At 38.7% G+C, this 17,484-nt stretch overlaps 1 protein-coding gene across 17 annotated transcripts in view; it reads right to left on the minus strand.

Moving 5' to 3' along the window:
* The window catches only part of tp53bp1 (tumor protein p53 binding protein, 1), a 29,227-nt gene that overhangs the window by 6,106 nt on the left and 5,637 nt on the right, over window positions 1-17,484 (minus strand). For 9 of the 17 annotated variants that reach the window (XM_079865120.1, XM_079865131.1, XM_079865127.1 and 6 more), the window contains exons 10-25: window positions 17,375-17,463; window positions 17,097-17,296; window positions 15,438-16,725; window positions 15,221-15,337; window positions 14,872-15,072; window positions 12,467-12,533; window positions 12,131-12,214; window positions 9,020-9,311; window positions 8,858-8,917; window positions 8,526-8,675; window positions 5,821-6,041; window positions 5,400-5,546; window positions 4,722-5,110; window positions 1,960-2,151; window positions 1,300-1,482; window positions 563-751 (exon numbers count right to left, since the gene is read on the minus strand). In XM_079865120.1, the coding sequence (XP_079721246.1) occupies window positions 563-751; window positions 1,300-1,482; window positions 1,960-2,151; window positions 4,722-5,110; window positions 5,400-5,546; window positions 5,821-6,041; window positions 8,526-8,675; window positions 8,858-8,917; window positions 9,020-9,311; window positions 12,131-12,214; window positions 12,467-12,533; window positions 14,872-15,072; window positions 15,221-15,337; window positions 15,438-16,725; window positions 17,097-17,296; window positions 17,375-17,463 (3,869 nt within the window). Of the gene's footprint in view, window positions 1-562; window positions 752-932; window positions 1,483-1,959; window positions 2,152-4,721; window positions 5,111-5,399; window positions 5,547-5,820; window positions 6,042-8,525; window positions 8,676-8,857; window positions 8,918-9,019; window positions 9,312-12,130; window positions 12,215-12,466; window positions 12,534-14,871; window positions 15,073-15,220; window positions 15,338-15,437; window positions 16,726-17,096; window positions 17,297-17,374; window positions 17,464-17,484 lie in introns of those variants that run through there. The other 8 variants (XM_079865123.1, XM_079865129.1, XM_079865128.1 and 5 more) reach the window with 3 other exon arrangements.

Here is a 17,484-nt window from a genome sequence, read left to right on the forward strand (position 1 = left end):
TGACGTTGCTTGTTACTTATTGTGGTGCGTTGTATCTGTTTTATTATTACTTTTTATGTTGTTATTACTTGTGGACTGTAAAAAGTCATTTTATGTTTTTTGTATGCTGATTTTAGGTTGCCTTTATAATAACTGGCCAGGGACAACAGATGAAAATTAGCCCGATGAGCTAACTCTGGCTCATTTACAGTTATTTTACTGTTAATTAATGAGCACTGTCCCTGTAAAATAAACAAATAAATGAAATGAAATGAAATATTTAACCACAACAACGTCATAACGGCATTTCTACGTCAGTTTCGGTTTCCAATCCGATCAAGTGTTTACATGTCCTATCGAACAGATTAGAAAAGGTTTAAAGCAACAATCCGAATGAAATTTGGCCAATTCATTCCGATTGACGTGGTTATTCCGACTGTGCTACTAGTCCGATTACAATCAGATTATTAGGGTTCATGTAAACGCAGCTTCTACTTCATGCTGTATGATGCTTCATTTTATATCACCAGCAAAATAACAGAGCCTTATAAACAATGAACGCTTGTTTGTTCTAACCCCTCACCTTCATCCTCATCTCTGGTCTGGTGGTCGGAGTCTCTGTCGCTTTCAGAGGATGCTGTCAGCATGAAGACAAATCCCATGAAGAGAGAGGTGTTTTCAGGCAGAGGTCCATGTGTCGCCACCAGGTCATTGGGGTCAGGGGGCAGGTCTACGCCACTCCCAGATGTGTTACAAGCAGCAAGACGCTGCCCTGTCGAAGTAAAACAGAAACAATGAAAACACAACTTTGAACCTGACTGTTGAGACTGGGTGTTTAACAAAGAGCCCATAGGGGATAATGAACTGTGAGGAATTAAAAACAAACACCACTCCCATCTTCCCTGTTGAGTGCTCACCAACACAAAAGTAAAAATACATCTTATGCCACATACCAGTTGCTGTTTAGAGCTGGAGATCTGCACTCCATTAAACATCAAAAGCAGTATTTGATCACATCTTCATGTGGTTTATCAGACGTTTTATATTGTAAAACCAGACGGTTACATTCAAGAACGACAACACTGAGGAAAAAGGCACTCATTTGGTTTTTCATTTTCATATGTTTGAGTTCATTTAAAAATACATTTACAGATTATGTAAAACATAATTTCATAGACATTAAAATGAATAAAATGTTGCTAAAACCCGTAACAGTAAAAGACCAAATTAGGCGATAAAATCAGGCACATAATAAAACATTCTGCTACTTCTTCTCCATATTGTTGAATTAATAAAGTCTGTCTGCAAGGGGCATCGTACCCACTCTGGCCCCTCCCCCCCTGCGTCCTCTCTTCGCAGGAGTCCTTTCGTCCTCTGTGCCACTGATGAGCTTTCGTTTCCCAGAAGGCCCTGGGTTTCTCGGGCTGTTGCTGGAGCTGCGGGTAGGTGTCCCTGCTCCACTTGAGTTCATTCTGCGTCTCCGCTTTCCTTCTACCAGGTTATCTGAGGACAAAATGACACTGTAACCAATGTACCAATGTACCAAATGTAACAAAACTGGTGCTGTTTCAAGTTTGGCTATGGATGAGTAAGTAAATTGCAAGAATTTCATTATATGGTAACACTTTACAGTAAGGTTCATTAGTAACATTAGTTAATGTATTAACTAACATGAACTAACAATGAGCAAAACATTTGTTACAGTATTTATTAATCTTTGTTAATGTTAGTTAATAAAAATACAGCTGTTCATTGTTTGTTCATGTTAGTTCACAGTGCATTAACTAATGTTAACAAATACAATTGATTTTAATAACGTATTAGTAAATGTTGAAATTAATATTAACTAAGATTGATAAATGTCAAATTCATTCTTAGGTCATGTTAACTAAGGTAGTTAACTAATGAACCTTATTGTGAAGTGTTCCCATTAAAATATCTTAGATGTTTGTGTCCAGAACAGTCCAGCTGAAGACTCACCAAGGCTGATATCAGATGCCATGGTTTGTGGTGTCGATGGTTCGTAGGGCCCCAGTCCATACTGCTCCCTCAGGCGGCTGCCTTGCTCCATGCTGAGAATCACAGATGTTCTGCTGTACCACTTGCTCTGACCATCTTTCTCCACACAGTAAAGGAACTCAGAGTCTTGAGTCTTGTGACCTTTCACCAAACCTGATCACCAGAGATACAGAAAAATAAAGATTAGTAAGTAGAGGTGTGAATCTTCACTTGCCACACGATTACGAATCAGAGTGCAACGATTTGATTTTAAAGCGATTCTCAAAGCATCAAAATGCATCTTTTCCTCCAAGTTTTTTATTAATGATAATTATTATATTAATTATCACAATATTATAGTTAGTATTTAGTATTAGTATATTATAATAGTTATTTTTGTTATTTTATCTTTGTTATTAAAAACACAATATAAGAAATAAACTAATGCAATTACCATTGCTTTACATTTTTTTATTTTATATCCATTTAACAGATGCATTCAAGTAAGAAATAATACAGAATTTTAATATTCAAATCAAAAATAGTCACTGAATAGTCTTTTGTGTATTAAAGGGATACTTCAGCGAATAGCATTAAAGCAACACTAAGGAACGTTTCTTCTTCGGACGCCCTACAGGTTGGAAGCGGAATTGTCCATTACGCTGTGGTAATTAATTTCGCCGCCCGCAGCCTACCGTCGCACGCACACACGCTGTTTATCCAGCACCGGCTTTGGAATGAACGATGTCCACTGACAAGGTAGAGTATGTTGCATGATTTCATGAAAGTATGATGTATTGCGACATCAAAAACGAAGAAAAAGTAAATAATGACTATTGTAACGCTTGACGTAAAGCAAGTCAGATTTGAAGTTTTCTTATGTCTCATTCGAACTACAGAAACGCGACGCGGTTTGGCAAACTTGCATAGTGTGATTATAGCAGATATAGGGCCGCAAAGCAAATCCAGAAGTGTCTTTCACCCTGGTACGACTTGATGAACCACTGATACGATTTTGAAAACATTATTTTAAGGTAAAAAAAATGTTCCTTAGTGTTGCTTTAAGCTTCGTATCAGTAGAAACCCGGTAGTATTTTCGAATGACCGTGCTTCCCTCCCTCATGTCCCCCTGAGACGAGAGATTTCTGTATTGTGTGTCTGGAAAAAATCGTCATTTTGCGTCATCGGAGGCTTTTTTGGCCAGAGGCTAGAGACTACAGCCAGTAGTAGGAGCTAGTTACGCATGTTTTCAACCCGCCCATAGGGGGTGGGATCTCACGATAAAATGGCCTATTTTCAGTTTCGAGTCAACTAGCCTAGTTGTATCATTTCTTCCGATACTGCCCTCTGTAACCGGTAGGCGTAGCTTGGGAGTGGCCTCGTAGGGCAGCGAAGCAAGTGCATTCTGGGAGTTGTTGTCTTTCATCCACATGAGCCAAAAATACATTTTCTGGCTTTTCTCAGTCTAGAAGGCAGCAACTTCTAAAATAATTTCACATTTCTACTGCATATGACCCAACTGCACAATTAAATACACATTCATCTTTCCAGCGGTGAAATATCCCTTTAATTATAAATAAATGTATTATTATTAAAGCTACAGTTATTCGGTCAAGAGCAGTGAGTGATTCCCTCTTTTCTTTTGTTTGATTAACATTATTAACACAGACAGATGCAGGTTGTACGGATCTAATATGATGTTACACATAAGATTCCAGAGACAAAGATAAATAAAACAACAGGAAGAAAGATAGACAGATACAAAGACAGAATGACAGACAAAGACAGACAGACAGACAGATAGGCAAAGATATAGAGCCTAAGACAGACAAAGATATTTTACGGCAGACAAACAAAAATAAGGATAGATAGCATGACAGACAGACAGAAACATATTTAGACAAAGAAAGATAGAGAGACAGACAGACAAAAAGATAGAGGGACATAGATGGACAGAAAGATAGATGGCCAAAAATAGATACATCGACAGAAAGACAAGATAGAACGACGGACAGTCAGAGAGATATGTAGACAACGTGAGGGGAGCTGTCCAATCAAATGTTAGTAAGTAAGTCTATTGCTGACATCACAGTTCCAAGCGAAGGAGACACCGCTGATAGAGCTGCCACCTGGATCATATAAATCTCCTGTCTGGGTACATTCTGGCTCCCCAATACGTCACAACATCGGGCCAGAACTGCATTGTCACAAAAGTTTATCAACTGCACGTGTTTTTAAGCCTTGCCAATTTAAACATTCAACCGCACATTTCGGCACACGGAAACACGTGTCCCAGACAGTGCGCGAATACTAAACTGGGTTCATTTACATGCCTGTCTTCGCGAGCATCCTAGTAAACAGAGTGTCTCAAGTGTACATAAACCGTCGAGAAAGACAATGCATGTGTATCAGTGTACTGGATCCGTACATTAGGTCTTAAAGTGACAGCAGCCTAATATTCCTGCTGCCGTTTTTAATGTCAATTAAATAAGACAAAGGATTTTTTTTTTTAAACAAATCACCCTCTGCTATTGACTAAATAACTTTTGTGACTTTAATAAAGATTAATCTTTATTAAATTTATACAGTGGAGACTATGCAGTGTTATTTTACATTTGATTACTTTATTCAAATACTGTACCTGAAAACTACTGTTAGACCTATCTGAAAAACCTGAAAATATAGTATATGAATACATAATGGTATAAATGTAATGGTTCATAATCATTTTTAGTCCTGCTTACCGATATTGAAGTACTCCTCTTCTGTCAAGGCAGTGACCTCCGTCTCCAGAGGAATGGGGTCGCAGAGCAAGATGTCCTTTCCTTGCACTTCACATTCCTGGTTGTCATCGAATAGAAGGCGGAAATGGTTCTCTCCCAGGTCTCGAGTGATACTCCCAGAATAGAAATAAGAGTTGGATGACCACTTGGCCAGCACACGCAACCCAACAAAACTGCTGGACCCAGTGCTGTTGTCCGGGGAGGTGGTGTTGAGAGAATCAGAGTGGCTCGTAGCACTGGGCTCAACTGGGCTGCCCGGCGCTTGGGCATGTCTTTGGGCAAAGGGCTCCTCTTCTGAGGATGATGCACCCTGGCCATGGGCACCGCCTCTCTGCCCTGTCCTGCCACCTCTGAGAGTCAGTATTAGCACGGGATGGAGAGAGCAATAAAAATAAGAAAATTGTGACACCATGAGCATCACAACATCCATTAAATATGTAAACTAACAGAGCGCATGTCCATGATCCACAAAGGAAGAGCTAAGTTAATACTACTATCTGAGACATTTTTGGGGAAAAGAGCAAGAGTTCATGCAAGATGATTAAAACAGTGGTTTTAATGAAGTGGCTATAAATTAGTGGCTAACTGTTGGTACAAACAGTGTCTTGGACCCTGGCAGCCTACCCAGGAGCACCTCACCTGGACAGCGGGCCGCGGGAAGGAGGCCTTCCTCGCCGGGCACGGCCACGGGGGCTCAGCTGGGTGGTGACCCGAGACCCCCGTGCATCCGTCACCTCTGACCCCACCACCACAGTGTGGGTCCTCGGCTGCTGCCGCCCGCCCCACCTGGGGTTCAAACACACACAAGGAGAGGATGCGCTCAGCCGAAACGCCCTCCACCAAATGTGCATGGGAGCAGCAGCCATGAGGGTGTACTAAAAACATACCGTGTCTGTCTAATAACAAGAAAGTGTGAACATGCTTGAAGGAAACATTCTGACAATCACATGCATGCAAGACATTCTACGCAACTACTGCCATACAAGTGTGACCGTTTCCGAGACTGGTGTGTTAACCGCAGAGTGTTAGTGACAGAAACGGAAACAGAACAACTTCTTACCGGCCCGATTTGGCCCCTCGGCTGGCGGGCATGAGGAAATCTGGCATTCTGATGGGGCCCAAGCCCCCGCTGCTTATCCCACTGGAGCTGTGGTGTGATGGGGCCTTTGAGGAGAGTGAACTGACATCAGCCAGGTCTCCTGATGTCATTGAGCTTCCTGTGCGGGATGGGGAGATGTCATTATCTATGACGCAGCGGTCCACCATGGGTTCCTCTGACTCCTTGGAGAAAACATACAGTAGAGGCTTGTTTAACAGCTTAATCTGTCCTTAAGACCTTTGTCAAAAGTTTTTTTTGACAAGTCATTCATAGGACTGAGACTGAGAACCAATCATTGAAGGTTCATTCAGTAATATTTTTCTCATTAAAAATGTTTACCCCCTAAAGAAACAGAAAGCAATTCTCAAATATGTTTAATATCATGACTCCAGCCATATCAGTAACTTCCTAAAAGCAGATTCATTTTACATGCAGCTGTGGCCGGAATCACGAAACATTCTTAAGAATAAAATTCTTCTTAACTGCCATTTTCTTCTTATTTTCAAACGTAAGAATTAGAGCTGCATGATCAATCATTAAAATATCGCAATCTCGATTCAAATACCCAAGCAATCTCATTTCAAAATGGCAACAATTCGCCTGGGTCTATTAAACCTTTGATAAAATCACACCAGAAAATTCAAATCTGTGTTTGTGCTGCCGCTGACCCAGAGAAAGCAGTCATCATGTATAGCTATGAAACAGCTTCACAGTCTTTTCAACCACACAGTATCATTATTTCTGTTACAAAAACAAACAAATGTGTTTTTTTTGGTATAGTTCAGATATAAACACGGTTGTTTACGGAATAGAACTATATATTCATATATATTCATACTATATAGAATGTACTTTTTTAGCGGTTGTGAAGTAATTACTTATTCAACATAAATACCTCCTCAAGAGAGTACTTTGGATGTCATTAAATCAAGAGATTTGTTCAAAAATACTGATTCATCCAGTAATGAAACAAGTGAAGTATTTATGAGTGAGTCATTAAATCATTCATTCAAACCGTTTTTTATTTCTAAATAAGTCATTCAGATTTATTAAACAACTTGCAAGCTGCAATTAACATTTTCTCAGAACCTCTAGTAAATGACGTTACTTTGTTAAGTTGTCTGTTCGGAATCTTGGGAGAATCGTGATCTCTGTTTAAAGCAAAAAAATTGTGATTCTGAATTTATCCAGAATTTGTGCAGCTCTATTAAGAATTAAGTTAAGAATATTTTGTAATCCCAAAACATTTCTTAAGAATAAACTATTAGCCATAATAAACTAATCTTTTTTTTAAGATTGTTCTAAAGACAAAACTTAAGAAGATCTGGAATTCCTGAAAAGAATTAGCCTGGGTTTCCCCATGCTGCCTTGAGCGCAGCGCGATTTTATTCACGCTGCTAGGCAGCCTGGATACCATGGACCAGATTTTCGCCTCAGCGAGGGGACCAATCACAGAACGGGGAGGGAGCAGCAAGACGATGACGACGTCTATGCGACACACCGAAGCAGTTTGTTTATATCTATGGATCCAACATGGCATCAGACGCGAAGTTACCTTTCGATGCAGCCTTAGATAGTGTTCTAAGTAGTTTAGAACGCAAGTTTATTTCGTCTTCGTTGAATTTCTGTCGCTCTACATACGTCATCTGGTATAATTGAAATGATTGGCTATGAGCTACGTACAGGCGCATTTGATAGACATTCGTAGCGCCCAATAAACGGCTCTGAGCATTCGTAAACCACGCCTCAAATACGAGAATATGAACATGTGGTTCCCAGACCACGTCTAAATGAGAAAGAGGCCTGACGTTAGCCAGGCTAGAAAAGAATAAGAATGTTCATAACAATGATTGTAAATAACCTCTTATAATTTGGGTACCATCCAACTTGTATTTGAAACAACCAAATAATTTTAACATTTTTCTTTTGGGATTTAAGACAAAGCATTACAAATTTAAACTAGCTACATGTATATTACTCTTACTAGGGATGTGCACGAGTACTTGGAATTGACACCAATGACCGCAAACAATGGATCTCATTTACTAAGCATGTGTACGCACATATTTGTGTGGGAAATGTGCATACGAACGATTTTAAGAAGAAAAAAAAGAAGAAGAAAAAAAAAAACACAATTCACCCAAAATTTCGTAATAAAATGTATTCAAAATGAATGAAAAAATATAGGAACAACTGAAACCACACGTACGCAAAAAGCACTTACTCTAGACGGCCTTATAATCGTGTTAAGAAGTGATATTTCATCCTAACACGACTATAATTATATTGAAGTAAGTTGCATTAGCTGTATTATACACATTAAAAAACATAACAGGAAGCGCTGGACTCCCATCAAGTTGGAAATAGTGTGTATACTTATCGTTAAGTAAAAAAAAAAAAAAAAAAAAAAGATTTCTTAAGAAAATTTTTGAGAACCTCTTAAATTTTTCAAGAATTGTACTTAGGAACATTCTTATGAATTTATGTGAATCTCGTTCCTGTTCGCCTCATGGGTGCTGTCATGGTGAGATCACAAGGCCAGCCAAATACTACCCAGTAACCTCTCAATTATAAGAAACTTTTGCTCATGGAATAAATGAATCATGCCTGAACCAAAATAATTTTCTCTAGATCAGTTCAGTTTTAACCAAGGCAATTCATCTTACTTGGGTAACCTTGCGGTCAACTTCTCTGCCATCTTCATAGTAGACATCTGTAATGGTGCGGGTGACCGTTGTTCGAACTTCCTGGATGGTGCGAACATGTCTGCGCAATGAGGGACCTGACTGGGTTCTGGTGGGTGTGCTTGGTTCCCCCTATAAGAGTGAGATCAAACTTGAAGATACATCTAAAAAGCTACATCCTTATTTAATAATTTAATATTTAATAATGCTGGATTTCTTAGAAGCTATGACAATGTGCAGGATTATTTTTTTCCCTTTGTAATGCCTAACATGTTTACAAAAAAACATTATAACCATTTAGTGAAGACTCTTACCCTTCCAGACAGGTTATGTGGTCCAGACAGATCAAAACTAGTTTGCTGAGACACAGCTTTCTGACAAACCAAAAGAGACAAAGGAGAAAAATATAACATATGGCACATATTAAAGTGCTTTATCATTAAATTTATCCTACAATAAACCAACCACTTTCTTACTTTTCTGGGTGGGCTTGTAGTCGAGCTAATATCCACACTAGTTTGCTGTGACACGGCTTTCTGTCGGACAGGTGTTCGAGGTTTGTCAGAAGTGCTGAGGACCTCTTGTTCCCTGGCAGGGGAGGACAGACCACTGACCAGAGGTTCAGAGTTGGCTCCCGTGCCACCAGGATGCAGAGATACAGCTTCAGTGACTCGGCCGGAGGTTCTGCTGCCCGCTGTCTCTTTCGGGCGGTTGGGAGACAGTCCTGAGTCATTAGTGTTGGTGGGACTGAACAGTTGGCTTGGTTGCCTGTTGGAGAAGTGGAAAGAAAAGCAAGTGAAGGCCAAAGTAAATTTGTTTAGTACAGTGCAAATGACTTTAATCATTTTAATGTTTCACTTAGCGATAGACAAGAACAACATATTGTCTTATAAGCGACTTGCACAATAATATGGCTGCCCAAAAAAAAAAACAATTGTAATTTTTCATGATAAAAAAGCTGTTTGCTGTGCTTGTTTGTAGGGCTGCACAATTTGACCAAAATGATTATATATCAAAATGACTATAAAATAATAATAATGATAATATATAATAATATTTTTTATTACTATATACAAATTTAATAAAATAAGAAATATTGCTTTTGTAATATTTCACAGTAAAATATAGATTTTTTAAAAGATTAAAAGATTTTTTACAGAACTGTAAAATTACAATACTTATATTTATGGCTGTCTTAATTTTTTTCATTTTCAAACGTTAAACTATCAAGCTTTACAAGTTTGGGAAGGTGGTTTGTTGTACCACCTGCAACCTAAACTCTAGATGCAGAGATAGATTTTGCGTTGAGCAGCATTTACTGCAAACCGAGCCGCTCTGAGACACTGAAAACAATGGATCGTGAGCTCCTTGTGTAAAAGAACAGTGTGTATATATACAGTGCTATGCATAAGTTTAAACACCCATGCTAAAGTTGACTAAAAAGAGGAATAAAAAATCATCTTTTGGAAATTGAACTTAATGCCTTAATTAAAAAAATGAGGAAAAATCCAACCTTTAAGGACACCAATTTTCTTTGTGAATCTTGGAAAAAATAGGTTGCAAAAAGTATTTAATAAAAGGGGGCAAACAATTGTTCCCAACGTGTTTTGGAGAAAAACATTTAATTCATAATGTGATTTTCCCCCCACTTTCAATTATTTTACTTCAATGAAAGGTTAGATTTTTGCACATTTTTTTAAATAAAATATCAAAAGGATTAAAAATGGCGATTTATTTTTTACAGCCATATTTGATCATATTTACCAAGGGGGCAAACACTTTTTCACACCACTGTGTATATATATATAATTAATTCACATAAATGCTATAATTCATTCATTCAAATAAATGTAATCGTATGCACTACTTTATCTCAGTGTCTGATTCTGATGAAAATAACAGTCATTATTACCCTTTCGGTCAAATATTGCACTGCAAACATCAATAACAGCTTTAAGTTGTCAATGCTGGCAAATTACCTTATGGTATAAGCTCCGCTACGTGTCGGGCGGTTCTTTGCCTCCACGTCGTGCATTAAAATCGTTCAATGCACAGCTAGCCATGGCTTATCCCTTACTTAATTAAATGCCGCCTTTGCAATTAAAAGGCAATATCATGATTTCAGTTTTATTTCAATTAATTGTGCAGGCTTACACAATAACGTAATGATAATGTTCAAATCAACTGATGGTTTCTTAACAAGAATCTAAGATCACCAGATGAACACCTTAAGGAACACAGGCCAAAGACAAAGGACAAAACAAAAAGCATCCCAACCTTGAGCATTGGAAATGGGTCATGCTCTGTTGTACGGCTCTTTACAGCCCTGACCAGGCAGGAGTGCCACTATCAAACCTACTTTAAGTTCCTAAAGATATCCAACACCAGGGGAAATCTATTTATAACCTCAACAAAAAAGAATTCAAGGTCAGTTGTGCCAAAGACTATTCCTATGCAGAATCTACTCTAGAGACTTGAGAAAGGGCTTCAGGTTTACACTGTTTAGGAGCACAAATACCCCTCCAACAGCAGCACTGATCTCCTTATGAACATCTGATCAACAAATATATATTGATTACACTTTCACTATTGATCATTTTCATTAGTAAGTAACAAACATTATATAATGCTTAACATAATACTTGGTAGTTTAGCTTGCTAATGAATATTAGCAACAGTACGACTGAAACAGCGATGTAAACTCATCAGGAGTGACAAATATGCAGAGAAAAAACATTTTTAAATATAAGCCTTAAATTATGATTTACTGCCCATTTTACTGTCCACAAGGACTCTACATTATATAGCTCAATATGACTATACTAATGATTATTATACTGTTTTATTTGAATAAATTATAAACATTAAACAAATTAATAAAATACATTACAATAATAATCCTACTGTAAAATAAATTTACTGTTTAATATTTATATACAGAATTATTATTTTATAGAGGAACAGTAAAATTAAAACACAAATATTCATGGCTGTCTTCTTAAATTTAACCATTAAACCACAGGCCTTGAATTTTGGAGGAGAACCTCAGATAGACATTATAGCTTCTCTACTGTTGACAACAGATTTCATTGCATTGCAAGCATTATCTGCAACCTGAAAACACAAGCTCATGAGCTGCTTGTGTGTAAAAGAGCCCAGCGCGGCGCTTCACCCATTATATTTTTGACAACACAAAAGGCGTGGTTCTCATTTCATTCCCTGTGACTCCTCGCAGACCCCCACTCTCAATTTAAAATGATCTATTTTACAATATGTATTGATGCGCTATGCCTTAAATTCACACTGAGTATCACAACGTTATAATTAACAGGGCTTTCTACACTGCACTCAACATCCATTAGGGATTAATAACAACAACAATATTCTGATGGTATAACATGAATAACGAATAACATTCGCACACCATAATTTTCAGTCACAAATGCTCATTGTGAGAGCATATAATTCAAAATACCTGGCAAACCAGCATGACACTACTTTGTACAGCATAAACAACTTTTATCTCTAATGAACAGCAAGAGGTGATTTAAAAGTGACATAATTCTCATTTCAGAGTAGTGCAGTACCTGAGTGGAGGATCACTGGACTCTGCATGATCCTCTACCTGGACCTGCCTGTGGGCCTCCCGAACACGACTAAACACAGAAGGACTAAATGACAGAAAGAAAACAAAACAAAAAAAAACAGGGAAATATCCCACATCATGAGCAACAATGAACACTAAAATCTGCAGTTTTGTCCAGTATTTTAATGAAATGAAGCCTAGTGTCGAGGCATTATTAAGGATCTGCACTGCAAATGTGTTAAAAAGAGTAAGTCAGTGAATCAGGAGCTGTGAGTGACAGCCGAAAAATGAATACATCCCACTGATAAGCTTCTGCATAGCAACCACTGCAGGTTACCTGGTTACAGCCATGGCAACAGTGGTAGCCTTGGAGACAGATCCTTCCTCATCTGTTAATGGTGGTTCTGGGGAAGCATTAAAATCAAGCTTGATGGGTTAAGCTGTAGACCACTTAAAACAGAACCAGTATTTACTGACTTATACTGCATCAAGAATTAATTCATTACATCTGGACAGTGTATAACCATGATTTAAATAATAAAAATAAATGCATAATTAAAAAAAAGATTTAAAAAAAACAAAGTATCTTTTCATGTAATATATTGTATATATAAATAAAAATAGAATATACAAATAAATGAAATAATACAAATAAAGATGATATATTATAATAAAATAGTTTATATATTATTCAAATAAAATATTATATATTATAATAAATTATAGTTTATATATTATTAATTATATATTTTTATATTTGTTTTAATTATTTAAAACCGTTATATAATGTTCAGATGTAATGAATTAATTCTGTTTTAAATAACAGAAACCAAAATATGTAACATACACAAATGATATTTTATTATAATATATTTTTTGTCTTATTATATTTTATATTGTTATGTTATAAAATAAGCCATTAAAATATCAAACATAAATAAATATAATACAAATATAAAACAATATAATTAAAATTCATAATTATAATTAATGATAATAATGTGCTTTTGGTTTGAGAAGTAGAGGTGTGCAATATTGACAAAAAATTATATCTTGATATTTTCTGGGATTTTATCGATGATGATGATAATTAGACAATATTTTGCTGAGTGCGTTTATTGTGTTGGTACCTTTGCAGGGTTAGGACTGCCGTGGACAGCTAAATATTAAAGTTTTTGTTTGTAAAGTTTGTGATGGTTAGTTCGCAGCAGAGACAGAAATTATCTTTTCCAATCTACTTCATCCAAAGTTTTAAATTGATTTTTTTTACCTAATTAAATGTAAGCATCATCTTTTGTGTCAAATTCTTACATTTAATCAATAAAAAGAGTCCTACTACTACTAATAATAATAAAACACAATAGGGCTGTTGTTACCAATCAAATAAAGTATCAACAAAATTCATCTTTGCAATGTAGAGGAAATACAGAAGCTGCATCTGAAGTGGCATTTAGATGCATTTACACAGACTGTTTAATGCAGCTCAGAGGGGACATGAATGCTTTTAAACTGCAGTTACAAATACCTAAATAATGTTTTGAGGTTTGAAACATAAACCGTTGAATATTGATATTTTGAAATGAATTGTCATGATTTGTAAAAAATGAAGATACTTTAAATGTAAAATTAAAAAACACCAGTAGGTGGCAGGCTGCAAGTCACAGTTCAACTATAGCTGCACGATTAATCGTTAAAAGATCGCAATCTCGATTCAAACACCCAGTCTTATTTCTAAATGACAACTAGTCCGCTTTGTCTATTACCATGGCTGTTTCGCATCAAGCATCAGCATGTGCAGCGTGAGTCTGGTGGCGCGGTACTGATGCGACCCGGACTCTTGTTTGACGGCGTAGCCGTAGCTTTTTTTGTGTTTGTTTTGTGTTTTAAAGAGTGATACTGTTGGTGATTTTAGACTTTTAAAAAAACCTGTGGAAGTGTGTATACATATAGTCGACACAATGACGAGTCGCTGCCCATGTTAATGAATGAGAGGGTCGGCCGTGACGCTTCCGACGTGAACACTCATTCATTGATATGGGCTCCGCTGACGCTTGTGACATGAAACAGGCTTTAAACCAAAGACTTTAGGGACTTTGGTTAACCTTTGAAAGCACAATTATCACTCTGCAACATTCAAATCTGAGTTCACGCTGCTGCTGATCTACAGAGAGCACTTGGCATGTAAATGTACATTATGAAGGAGCTTCACAAACAGTCTTTTCAACCACAAATTATCGCCGCCTTGTGTTGCTTAGAGATGCAAAACAGTCGTGTGGCTTTGTTTGGAACTATTTTCGGTGGCGAAATAGAGCAAAAACAGGCAATATTGTGTCTAAACTGCGAGTCACTGAATGTTGACCTATTGTTTATTGAACTGTTGTATAAAATCAATATTACATTTGTAATCATGCTGATATTCGGAGAAAAAACTTGCACTCTTTGTGTGATATTAACTATATTAAAAGACACGAGTGCATCCGCCAAACAGTGAAATAGGGCAATGGAATGCAAAAACCTGTAAAGTACTACTACTGTATGTTTGATAATTCATGTTTGCATGATGGTGACAGGCTGAAAGGTGCTGGTATTTTCTGTTTTTACAAAACATTTGCTTTAACAAAACCGTTCTGAAAAAAAATAAAAAAAATCAAGATTTAATTTTTTTGCCATATCCCACAGTCCTAGTGAAAACGTCAATGTGTCAGGAAATAAAATATAGGAACAACAAAAAATGGCTTTTACTTTGCAGGCTGAAATGTTCTGAGCCCGAGCTGCCCTCCTCCACCGGGGTCACCAGTTTCATCCTGAGACTCAGTTTCCCGTCTTGCTCCACTGCAGCTGGCTCTTCACCCTCTCTGCTCTCCTCTACCGAAATCTCACTGGCTGCCATTGTCGTCTCCCTGGTAACGTCTGCCTCTGACGGCTCTGAGAACGAGGTCATCTCTGCAAAACATCAGAAGGGCATGAAGAAAACGAAAACACAACAAGAACACGGAAGTCAAGAGGGAGGGGTGTGCAGCATCAGCTCAGCATACTGATGTTTAAACACATCTATCCAAATGTTATGCAACGAAAAGAAGGGGACACCCACCAATAGGAGTGCTGTGCCTCGGTGTCTTTTTCAGCTGACTAATCTGTGGAGGAGTTGCACTCACTGCCGGGCGGATCAGCTCACCCTCTTTGGGCAATGTAAAGTGAAACGGAAGCTCTGGACAGGAAAGGAAAAGAAAACAGCTAGTTGGATTTACTGAAGGCAGGTTACATAATCAACAGGGAGAATAGATCATTTGTTTGCAGCTTAATCCCACCTCCCGAGCTGTCGCTCAGACTTTTGTTGGAGGCATTATCAGAGTTCACTTTGTGCTGTCCTGAATCACTGGGCTTTGTGCTCTGGGACTTGGTTCTCTCAAGCTGTAAAGGTGAAACCTCAGTAGATCCCAATGGCTGAGACCCTGAGATCTTTGCCGCGGCCTCACGTTTGTCCTGCACGGAGCCTCTCACAGGTTGCGAGGAGCTTATGAACGGCTGTGACCTCCCAACCTTTACTTTCTCCTGAGAGACCCTCTGGCTCTCTTCAAGCACCATGACGCTGAAGGACTCCTCTTTGCTGGAGGAGTGCTGATCTCTGCTGGGTACACACTGGGACGTCTCCTTTTCCTTCTCCCCATTCTCCTCCTCCATGGGTTCTGGAGAAGGCACCTCACTCTGAGACAAAGCCAAGTTGATTCCAGTGTCATCACCCTTCACAGTCTTCTGGATCTCACTTTCATCCATCCGCTCCTCCACTTCAGTATTTCTAACACTGTCTGTAGTAACACTGTGGCTGTGTGTCATGGGTTGACTGAGTCTCTTGCTTTGACTAGCATGTTCTTTTTCATTCTCTGTGTTCTTTTGGGACGACACAGTCAAGACTGACTGAGACTGTTGGGGGACAGGAACAGGGGTTGCAGGTCTATCAGCTGATGGTGAGACTTCAGAACAGACAGCGGCTGTGGTTTTACTTGTCTGCGGTGAATAAGGGGTGTCTGAAACACAGTCTGCACCGACAGAAAGCTGGGACGGAGTCGCACCTGGAGTAGCACTTATATTCTGGTTCCCTACATTAACAGCCTGCGAGAGCTTTTGAGAGGGGTTACAGTCTTCTGTTTTTTCAGGTAAAGCACTTGTACTTTTTGAGTCAGGCACCTTGGAAAGACTTTGAGAATTTGATGTTTTACCGGGATCAGCATCCATACCATTCTTGCTTGCAGTTTGGGAATGGTGTTTAGGGCCCGAGTTACTCTTGTCAGCATCAGCAGTTCCTTCCTCTCCCTCAATCTGAGTGGCTTGGCTATCCTCCTCCACAACGAACAACTGTGTCTTCTGAGTAAAACTGCTGTTTTCACTGTCGAGTTCCAACTGAAAGCACCCGGTACCCTCAGAGGGTTGTGCAAAGCTGCTTGAAGACTTTTTTAGCTGCTCCGCTGGGCCGCTCTGCTTGGGCGACGCTGACTCGGTTGCTGATGGGCTGTTTTGTTGAGACAATTTCCTCTTTGAGCTCTCAGTCCCTTGACTATTGTTTCCAGGCTCAAGACTTGGAGTGGAAATAAACACGTCCTACATTGAGAAAACATGGAAAGTATATTGTAAACAAAAGAATGTGCAAGAGATATTTAATTGAAATTTTACAGACTAAACACAAGTTAAGTTGCGGTCATATTAATGAAATTTCTGCAAAATAGGTCCATTGTCTACTTGTGTAAAGCACAGATCACACAAAATAACCTTTCAAATCAACTAGCTTTCTGTTGGTCAACCTGGCAAATCCACATGACCAACTTGAACCCGTTGTGAAACCTGTGTGGGGGAAACTTTCGCCCTCACTGTGAAATTCCCAATTGTGTGGATTCCTATTGAAATGGCTGGATTTCACCGCAAAATTAGCCAAACAACGGTCAGTGCGACCGCACCTTTAGTCTGATGCTTACATGTGAGAATTCAGGCTGGCTGGGGACAGAGAGGCTTTTCTCCAAAACAAATCCAGGGGTATTCTGGGACACTGGAGTGGAGGCAGTGGGTTGTGGTTTGGGGCAAGGGTCCATGTCCATCGGCTCCTCCTCTCTGCCTTGCGGCTGGTCATCAGGGGGGGCTGATGTGTCCATTGGGGATTCAGCAGCTTCATTATCATCTAAATGGAATAATTTAGGAATGCATTTAAAAAACATTTGCATCACATAAGCCTTATCTGTATGTGAAAAACACTTACTTTGCTCTTTTTCTGTGGGTGAATTTGGGACAATGTAAGGCGTTTGGCTTAAATGGTCCTGAGTGGCAGCCACAAAGTCAACAGATTGCCTGTTAAGGAAAATGGGCAAT

This window comes from Squalius cephalus (genome assembly GCF_949319135.1).
Source record: "Squalius cephalus genome assembly, chromosome: 3".
In the NCBI taxonomy this organism is placed as follows: Eukaryota; Metazoa; Chordata; class Actinopteri; order Cypriniformes; family Leuciscidae; genus Squalius; species Squalius cephalus.